Source organism: Montipora foliosa, chromosome 1 (genome assembly GCF_036669935.1).
Source record: "Montipora foliosa isolate CH-2021 chromosome 1, ASM3666993v2, whole genome shotgun sequence".
In the NCBI taxonomy this organism is placed as follows: domain Eukaryota; kingdom Metazoa; phylum Cnidaria; class Anthozoa; order Scleractinia; family Acroporidae; genus Montipora; species Montipora foliosa.
Genome location: NC_090869.1, coordinates 38336601 through 38346655, shown reverse-complemented (window position 1 = coordinate 38346655; position 10055 = coordinate 38336601). Strand labels below are relative to the sequence as shown.

The following is a 10055-nucleotide window of genomic DNA, read 5'->3' as shown; positions in this document are numbered from 1 at the left end:
CCTCTTAGTTCACAGTAATTCAGTGGGTTTTTTTTTGTTACAATATCTTGGTAAATACCCAGTTTAAACTCCGTAGTCCGAAGTCCACAGTCCACACCGACTGATAGGGTTATTAAAGTGCAAATTGTGGATATCTGTTTACATTTGAAACTGTTGTTAACAGCATTGATTCCAATCAAAACCAGAAAACAGATGCTAATTTGCAAGTTTCTACGATGATACTCTAAAATATTTAATACTTTTTCTTAACAATACTGGGAGAATTATAAAATTACGATATAGAGTCATACAATATATAAACTGGATATTGGATTGCGTGCAGTGAAAACACAAAAACTCGTTTCCAGTCACACACACAATTCTTTAATACATATTTCCCTGACAATCTGTCATGTGGTCTTCCATGGTTTTGTGGTCATTGCAATTGGCTCTGAAGGAAGATACCACCATCCCAGCTATTCAAGTCTAATTTAAAGACATTATTAAGATATGTGGGGAGGAACCGGTTTTCATAAGATCAGCTAGATATTATATATATATATATATATATATACAATCTCAAATGACGCATCATCAAGAGGGCAAACGCTTATCGGGGAAAACCTTTGCGCTGCAGCTTATGCTTATCCAAGAAATTGTGCATTTTGTCCACCCATGGTGCTTATCTGTTAAACAAGAGATCTGAAATGATCACAAAATGTCGCCATGAAGCCAAGTTCTTCGCTACCAATCACGGAAAGCGTTGTTCCAAAAGTCCTTAATTTAAAATTTGAATTTTACCGTTAAATCTGAGGGTTGCTCGCGCAGCAATTTTAGTCTGATGATCACTTCATGCGTGAAACTAGAGTAAAAACTCTCCATCTTTAAACTTATAATATAAATGTGGAGGTAGAGTCTACCTAGGCATAAAGTGCTCAATGCTGTGGTAGCAGAGCTAAGTATATATAAGTTGAAGGATTTAAGAGAATGCATCGATTCTCTGTGACTCTGAGTTTCGCACCTAAGCGCTTGTCTGCCTGACGAGCGCTTACAGTAGGTGCGAAACTCAGAGTCACAGAGAATTGATGCGTCCTCTTTAATCCTTCAACTGATATAAACATATAATTTTATATATATATATATTGCAATAAATGTATTTTCTTTACCTTTCATTACCAAAAAATTAATACAGTTCAAACAGTAGCCTTTCCTTTTCTTCAATCCCAACCTCAAACACTTTTAACAACCAATTCACACTGATAGAAGAACAAAAATGCATTTGTATGTATTACATGATTGTAATAGGTGTGCAAGAAAACAATAATTATGACAATAATTATCATAAATTTGTTAAATTGTAAACAAGGGTTATTTTATAATTACAAAATTGAGGTCACTATTTCCTTAATGCTTGAACAATTGTTTCAATGGTCATCGTGGCATTCCTTGATAAATTGATCATACTCTGCCTCCGATAGAAGTCCTGGCTGCATAGCTTCAGTGAGTTGAATCTTTACTAGCCAACCTTAAATGAAAACCAAAAAATTATTGTTGAAAAACAAAATTAGTTTAATTTAGTCTCAAGCTACATGTATGATGTAGAACAAAACACTGATTGGGGGGACTGTTAATCAGATCAAGTTAATTGTTGGTTTTTGATGAGGAGAGAAAGCCAGAGAGTACACTGAGAAAAACCCATAGGAACAGCTGCTTCCACAGCCAATTCAATCCAACCTGCTTCCATATCAAAATAAGGAAGAAAAAGAAAAGGAAGTTCAAACTTATTTAGTTTAAAGGTAAATGTTTGCAATGTGCATAAAGGTACAGGAATACATGCAGTGTGTTATTAAAAGTGCTGGCCATTAGTAAGACTACTTAATACAGGTGGCCTAAGCTCATGATAAAACAAAATTAATTTGTAAGCAAACCTGCAGAAAACACAAGTGACATTTTATGTCACACACCGTGTTAAAAAGATCAATTTTACATAAATTGTATGGGAACTTGATGTACATGTTCATGCCACAAGTTTGGGCTACCTGTTGACTATTTTTTGCCAGCTTAGCCAAACTGATTAGAGGATAGATCATCAACAAACAATAATATCCAGCACTTTGTTCGTAATTTTAGCTGTCAAGTGAGGTGTTATAATCATACAACATGTACATGACAAAACACTTTATATTAGTCAATAGCTAAAATAAAGTTGTACATGAAGTGGCCAGTCATGTCACAATCAATGCTTTTGGTGTGAGGCAAGAAGAACGTATATTCAGAAACAAAAGTTCAAAATTTCAGGCTTGAGAAGTCAGCGGTAAGACTTATATCCCTCAATGAGTGAATAAAGTAGTTGAGACTGGAAAGACTACAAAAAGGCGAAAAAGAAGGTCTAAAGTGTCTCAACCCTTTTGTCGCTTATTGTAGTATCAACTGAAAATATTTAGTCATGGTGCTTGCATTGAAAACTTGTCCTTAAACAAAGAACCAGTCAAAGACAGAGCTGTACATGTACATGTATGTCTGACTCAGTGACAAGAGATTATTCTCTCGTAATTGACTTTTTTCCATGCAAGCATTTTTTTTTGTTTATAAGAAGTGAAAAACATCAAGGGAATAAAACCGAGATTTATATACAGTACTTTAAAGGTTGTGTGGTTGATATGTGACTGTGGAGGGGGGATGGGGGATAGGGGATAGGGAGAAAGGGAATTAAGTGACTGCTAATAAAATCACAGACTGTTCAATCATCATTTCCATGTGCATGTGATGCTCACCATCGTCATAGGGTGATTTATTTACTAATTCAGGATTCTCTTCCAATAAGCCATTAATTTCAGCGATTGTTCCTGATACTGGCGAGTAGACATCAGCGGCAGCTTTCACACTTTCCAAAGCACCAAACACCTCTGCAAATAAGCAAGAACAATTGGTAAAGATTGACAATGGAGGCAAATATGAATGGAAAAATGTCATTCAAAGGAGACTAAAATGCACAAAACAATTCCAAATTAATACAAATCAGGGCAACCTATTTTATTTAAAATGTACAAAAATTAACAATGAATGGCAAGTTATGATTATCTTACCTCCCTCTTCCACTTCTAACCCAATGTCTGGAAGCTGAACGTATACAATATCTCCAAGTTGCTCCTGGAAAGAAAACAATGGCCAATTTCTGTATCATCAGGCTGTAAGAAGTGCAAAGATTTTCGCTAAATTATCAACATTATACATAGTCATTTTATTGATGAACTGGGAGCCACATGCTTTATCTGCACTGCAAGATGAAATGGGAGTAACTGCAAAATACCCAACCACTACTGTGTTCTCGTAGTGGCATCATTTGAAGGATCAAGTATGTAAGAATACACGCCATTCAAATACAAATACTTTGTTGGGTATTCTGCAATTTAGGAATGAAATACAAGGTTGGGGGACCATAATTTCAAGTCAAAGAACAGGTACACGTAAATGCTCATACTCAAGCTGACATAAATTAGGATGAATTGTTTTGGCATCTAACATATAATTTTTGACATTATTACAGCAGCTGACCTGAGCATAGTCTGTTACACCTACTGTTCCTACTCCATTGTCCACACTTATCCATTCATGCTTTTTTGTAAAATGCCTCTCTGAAAATTGAAAAAAAAAAACACTACACCAACAGAAAAACTTTTGCTGAAAGAGAACTCTTTATTTCAACATCCTATCGCTGACAGGTCCTTACGCACTGTGGCTCCCACAACTTTAACAATCTCTGCTGCAGAATAGCACGTGGATATATTTTTAAATAAGCTCTACAAAAATTTGAAACATTCACATTGACGATTCATGCTATGCCTGATGACAAACTATTTGTAACTCATTCTTAACAGATTAACTCCTACCAGACATGATTTGCAGATGGGGAAGAGAACTTATTACCACCTGCAAATGCTCAGAAGTCACTAATCCTTTGCACAACGTCCAGCATTAACCAATTGCTTTACAGGTTTGAAAAGGTGCCATACCTGTTGTGCTGAAAACTAGGGAGAACCCTGCTTAACCGCGCCACACAGGATGTTCCGAGTTTATTGACAGACAACGAGGCCCAATCTCGACTCCAAAGGGAGGGAGGGAGGGAAACAACCAAATTGTAAAGCACACTAATATATTGAGAGCTAACTGCACTGAACAACAGAACATAAGTGATCTCTAAATAGCTTTCATATGCTTTTATAGCTAGACAAATGTCTGCTGGCATAGCCAGTCGAAAGAGCTGTACTACGAGAGAACTTTTAGTGTTACATGTGCCAACTCTTAGCTATGAATAGAGCTTTGAAAAAAGCGCCAATGCCATGGATCGTACTAGCCTGCTAGCGACAACAAAGCTGCGAAGTTCGAAGCGAGAATACAATAAATCCTTAGTGTTTGCTGACCTTGGCAACTAGATGGCACAAATGCTACATTGAAGAAAGAGCTGCCATGAAAGGGTTACAGATAATATTGTCATGATCCATTAACTACATTTTACTTGCGTGACAGTAAAATTGCCTTATACAATATAGGATCTGGTGTCTCACAAATAATAGGAAAAGGTCCATATGAATTTTCGACAATGTTGTACTTAGTAATGAGCACTGCCACAGTCATCCTCCAATCCTGACTGAAGTTACAGAACTTTCAACAGATAATTATCTAAGGCTAGATTGCAGAATTACCGCCCACCAAATGTCCTACTTAAAAAAGCTGCCACCGCGGTCCCGCAGTCGTGTTTAACAATGCTGCTTCCGCATCCACTAAATGTCTTACTTAAAAAACTGCCACCGCAGTCCCGCAGTCGTGTTTAACAATGCTACTTCCGCGTCCACTAAAATGCCTTACTTAAGAAACTGCCCACGCAGTCCCGCAGTCGCGTTTAACAATGCTGCTTGACTGCAGTGGCATGGGACAGAAAACAATATTCATTCCTAAACCAGCATTCTGCAATCGCTCCACTTCTTAAATTTCATTTTGCTGTTCCGTTAACTACACTTTTCAAGAGATTGTGTGAAGAAGAAAGGATTCGTTTACTCATTAAGCCTAAGCGCTCGTTTCAGTGATTAGGTCTAACCACTCTACCAAAATTTTTGCTTTCATTTTGCGGTTCGGTTAACTACACTTTTCATGAGATTGTGTAAAGAAGAAAGCACTCGTTTACTGATTAAGCCTAAGCGCTTTCTTCAGTGATTAGGCCTAAGCATTCTCGTAAAATGTTAGCTTTCATTTTGCGGCTTGGTTAACTACACTTTTCACCAGATCAAGTGAAGAAGAAAACACTCGTTTACTGATTAAGCCTAAGCGCTCGTTTCAGTGATTAGGTCTAATCAGTGATTAGGCATAAGCATTCTTGTAAAATGTTAGCTTTCATTTTGCGGTTCGGTTAACTACACTTTCCCCGAGATCGTGTGAAGAAGAAAGCACTCGTTTACTGATTAAGCGTAAGCACTCGCTTCAGTAATTAGGCCTAAGCATTCTCGTAAAATTCTAGCTTTCACGTTGCGGTGGCAGTGCGTTTTCCATGGTTGCCCATTCATCGACTCAACCTCGTCCCCGGGGTCTTTTTTCCCTGGGGACGAGGTTGTCATCGACAACGGGACTGCGGACTGCGGTGGCAGTTCATTTTAATGCTTGCCCTTTAACACTTTTCATTCAACAACTACGGGACTGCGGACCGCGGTGGCAGTTCATTTTAGTGCTTGCCCTTTCATTCAATGACTACGGGACTGCGGACTGCAGTGGCAGTTCATTTTAGTGCTTGCCCTTTAACAGTTTTCATTCAACGACTACGGGACTGCGGACCGCGGTGGCAGTTCATTTTAGTGCTTTCCCTTTAACATGGTTCATTTATTTATTTCCCACTATTTACATAAAATTAACTTAGAAAGAAAAATATAGTCGCAACACATGTTTACAAGATAAAATAATTACAGTACAGGTTATAAAATGTGCATGGTGGTCAAAGTAGCGAAGACTTTCTAGTTGACCACCAGTTTTCATTCAACGACCACGGGACTGCGGACCGCGGTGGCAGTTCATTTCACTGCTCGCTCTTTAACACTTTTCTTTTCATTCATCGACTTCAGGACTGCGAACTGCGTTGGCAGCTATTTTAAGTAGGACATTTGGTGGTCCGGGTATTCTGCAATTGCTCCTTATGTAGTATCGATCAGTGACTAAGGGCGCGTTCGATTGACCCTATTCCGGAATAAGAATACGTGGAGAGATGATTAAAACGGTATGTTTGGCGCGTTTCGAAGCCACAAGGATAATAAAAATATGTTTAAAACAGCATTTTAGCAGATGTTTGACAATTTTAATGTGAATCTCCCTAAAAACGAATGATTTATAACTTATATTCCATGTATTCCTATTCCGGAATATGGTCAATCGAACGCACCCTAACAGTGCTTTCAGTACGTTTTGAAGTAGACGGCTGGGAAAGTAAGATAGACCTTCATGGAAGCGAGCGCCGAAGGCGTAAGCTTGTAGGGGGGTCTGTGAGCATGCTCCCCCAGAAAATTTACAAGCTTGGAAATGCCATTTCCAGCGTTTCCAACATGTACATTTATTTCCCTCTCAAAGGGAACGAAAATTAGGCAGTAAAACACTAAAATTATTGTAAAAACCCTTACACAGTAAAACTTTCAAATGGTCGTGCAAAGTAGCCGACGGGACTGGGCAAAGTAGTAACCCGGCGGTCAATCAACGGTAGCCGCCTTCAATTGAAAATAATCCTCTGGCGCTATTAAACCTGTTTTGCTAATTTAACTGACTCAAAAATAACCAGATTTCATTGCAATTCTTCACGATCAAATGGACGAAACAACCAATTCGCTTGATAAATTTGCCAGTGTTTTCCATTTGAACAACGTTAACAGCATGCCATTTACGCGTGTCAAGTGATTTTACGCGCGCAACCTTAAGTGGAAATCAACTTCCAAGACGTTCTGGAAGAAGAGGAAAGCTAAAATTTGGTACCTGCTAAGAGCCTTCTAGTAACATGAAGATGTCGTTTGAGTTGATAGCTAGAACTGCATAACTCTGTCCGTTTCCAGGATAAGTTGAATACACGGGGAAAAACCCTGCTAACTCCTCTCGTTAGAGCCGCCATTTAATATCAAGCAAATAAGACGAGTAGAGCTAGGCACTAGTATTGGAAGGGTACACTCAGTGCGCATGTCAGCACGTGCGTCAAAACGTAATGGCGGCGTCCTTGTAAGTTGTATGGCTTTAGCAATTCTTTGCAAGATCTTCAGACGTTAACCGATATCCCTTGTGATAGCCTTAACAGGAAGGACTGTAGGAACCTTTTAGCTTTGAAATCGTAGGTCAATTAAGGTGAGTAGATATAGCATACTTTTGACATAATGAAAAGCTTACTGTGTAGTTCGAAGATCAATCAAGTTGATGCACTTGTGTTTCACTTATGACATGTTTTCTTCAGCCTTAACAGCAACATTATATCGAAGCTCGATTGTTGACGAGGTTGTTGTTTTAGTGTCGGTCGTTTCCTACGTTCCAGTGGGTTTCTTTCAGACATTGTGATTTTTAAAAAGCTTTTATCACAAAGCAGCTCAAGTTATAATTATTACCTCTTAGTATACATTTAACTGTAGAGTACATTTTCACGATTGTTATCTTCCTTCTTTCTCAATTTTAGCAGATCAACATGCATCTCTATGCATTAACTCTCCAGAAAGCTTCGACCATCAATCATGCCATTCATGGCAATTTTTCAGGCTCTAAGCAGCAGGAAATTGTCATCTCAAGAGGAAAGATCATAGAAATCTTGCGTCCTGATCCCAATACTGGCAAAGTATTTCCTTTGTTAGCTATGGAAATGTTTGGTGTAATAAGAGACTTAATTGCATTCAGACTCACCGGAGGATCAAAAGGTAAGCACTTGCAATAGGCCTTATCACGGTTTTCGATGCCATCTTGACGGGTAGGCAAAGCGTTCAGAAATTACAGTGTTTGTATGGGAATCCGATAGCAAATAACTTCTTCCAAAATTGAATTTTACACAATTTGTGAATCAAAACGTTAAAATACTAGGTAGAAGGTTGTATTCACCTACTTTGAAGGATGTAGCTTTCCTATAAATCGCTGAGCTATTTTTTTTTAATTTTCCATACATTTTTCTGTAAATTTGGCTGGTAGACGTTTTGGTTCGCGGTCCGCTTTGCCTACCCGTCAAGATGGCGTCGAAAACCGTGATAAGGCCTATTATTAGTAAAGTCATGCGCGAGCCACTGGAGCTTATCCTGGTTCCAAGTACATTTGTACATGTAGTATGAAGGGACTGAGAGTATTGAGCACTACCACCCCCCCCCCCCCCCCCTCCAGTACAGAATGGTTGTCCATTGTACATGTATAACTGTCATGGTTCTTTTTTTTCCTGATTTTTCTTTGCACAATGTTCATTATCATAATCTGAAACAAAGGAAAATCAAAGTTTAAGTGGTTTAAATGTTAAGTCAGTAAGCAATGCAAAATCACTGTTTTTCAACCCACTTGTAGTAACAGTACTGTTCTAATTTTTCTACCTATGTTAAAATTTGAGGAAATCCTGTACATGGAATGATTTTGGCATAAACTTCTAATTTCTTTCTGAAGTAAGATAAATGTAAATTTGAAGTGAGAGTTTTATACAAAAGAACTGAGTGATCCTTGTACTTAGCTGGACAATTTAAGCTACAGCTGTGAGTGGATAAACTGGCAATTGCTTATTATAAATTGTCCAGTTAAGTGCGAAGGTATTTCTATCCTTCATCCGTAAACCGCCCTTCAAATAGACAGTTCTTTCATTTGTCCGTCCTTTCTTGGGAACAATGGGAACACATGAGCCCAACAGATTGGCCTGCTCCCAACTGTTTAATTAACTACATAAACACAGTACCGTGCAAAAGTAAGTTGACAGTCTTAACTGGAAACTCGATCCCTGATCCTTAATGTTTTTTTAAAAAATTGAGTTTTGAGGCTCGAGATTCAAGTTTCGAGATTAGAGAATCTAGGATTGAGTACAGTAGTTCTAGGAAATATGCATACCCCCCATGGAAGGGATTTTACCTACAGTACCGCTCAAAAGAAAGTTAAGAGTCACTCGCAAGTCGCGAAACTCGACTCGAGACTCGATTCTCGGACTCCCTCCCCTTCTTATATGGGATCCAAAAATTTTTGCAACAGTATAAGTATAAAACAAAGAAGTAAAAGTATCTAAAGTATGAAAATGTAAAAAAGGGGTGTTAAAAATCATGAAAGAACCTTCACTTTTTTAATCACCGCTCATGTTTTCTTGACTTCATTGTTCTTACCAGAATACTATTGATAAACAGCCCTAATCTGGACGCTGAAAAATTGAGAATGATCTTTGGTAAATGGAGAGTGGCGGCTGAAGTCTTCCACCGACCATACCAAATGTAAACAAACTTCAAGTCGGAAAGTTACATGATACTGTGCGATACAAGAATTTTATATTTCGTGAAGACCATTTTAATTCATCTCCAACTGATTCTTGTGCTGTCAACTAAGTTCAGATGCTTTCAGTATTGAGTAGTGAGTGTGGCATGACTATATCGGTGGTGAGGGGTGAAGGAGATGAAAACTTAAAGAACCCAAACCTTTACAAAAATGCTAACCTTAGGCCTAAACATTACCCAAAGCATGTATGCCTTTAAATAACTGAGGAGAAAGTGCTGCCTTTGTAATTACATCTGCAAATTGTAGCTAAATTACTTTATTTAGGCAAAGTTAACCTCTAGACAGGGCTTGCTGGCCAGCATTCATTCCCCAGGCTCATTTGCTTATGTGGGGCAGCTGCTAGTCTCCAGGGGCATGTACATGTGATTGCATATAATTATTAGCTCTCTACTTTCTTGCTTGCTTGATCTTTGCGGATCATTTGCAGTCATTGCTTGCAATAGCTGTTTGTTCCTGCTCCCATCCCTCCCTCCCTCCCTCCCTTTGATGGTAAGTATGAGGTTCGATAAGCATTCCACTGAACTTGTTTCAGTGTGACGGTGCCTGGTGGTTGGCGCTCGCATGGTTGTCAT

At 38.6% G+C, this 10055-nt stretch overlaps 2 protein-coding genes across 3 annotated transcripts in view; one reads left to right on the top strand and one right to left on the bottom strand.

The window, feature by feature from the left end:
- Positions 1 to 1177: 1177 nt before the first annotated feature.
- On the bottom strand, positions 1178 to 7120 carry LOC137997788 (glycine cleavage system H protein-like). The gene is made up of 5 exons (XM_068844041.1): positions 6982 to 7120; positions 3535 to 3614; positions 3066 to 3129; positions 2754 to 2885; positions 1178 to 1504 (listed from the first exon to the last, which is right to left on the bottom strand). Exons 1-5 carry the CDS (start codon positions 7112 to 7114, stop codon positions 1404 to 1406), a joined length of 510 nt encoding a protein of 169 aa, XP_068700142.1. The 5' UTR covers positions 7115 to 7120; the 3' UTR covers positions 1178 to 1403.
- A 67-nt stretch (positions 7121 to 7187) lies between these two features.
- Positions 7188 to 10055, top strand: part of LOC137997769 (splicing factor 3B subunit 3-like) — a 45989-nt gene continuing 43121 nt past the window's right edge. The window contains exons 1-2 of one of the 2 annotated variants that reach the window (XM_068844017.1): positions 7188 to 7341; positions 7667 to 7898. In XM_068844017.1, coding sequence (XP_068700118.1) covers positions 7673 to 7898 — 226 coding nt within the window. In that variant the 5' untranslated portion in view covers positions 7188 to 7341; positions 7667 to 7672. Of the gene's footprint in view, positions 7342 to 7663; positions 7899 to 10055 lie in introns of both variants that reach the window. The other variant, XM_068844011.1, reaches the window with a different exon arrangement.

What these genes read in the sequence shown, in the direction of transcription:
- LOC137997788 (XM_068844041.1), bottom strand. Translation starts at nt 7,114, where the DNA reads ATGGCGGCTCTAACGAGAGGAGTTAGCAGGGTTTTTCCCCGTGTATTC. An exon ending in GTGTAACAGACTATGCTCAG is followed by an intron (nt 3,130 to 3,534) that starts GTCAGCTGCTGT and finishes TTTTCTTTCCAG; the next exon opens with GAGCAACTTGGAGATATTGT. An exon ending in TAAATCACCCTATGACGATG is followed by an intron (nt 1,505 to 2,753) that starts GTGAGCATCACA and finishes TTTTCATTTAAG; the next exon opens with GTTGGCTAGTAAAGATTCAA.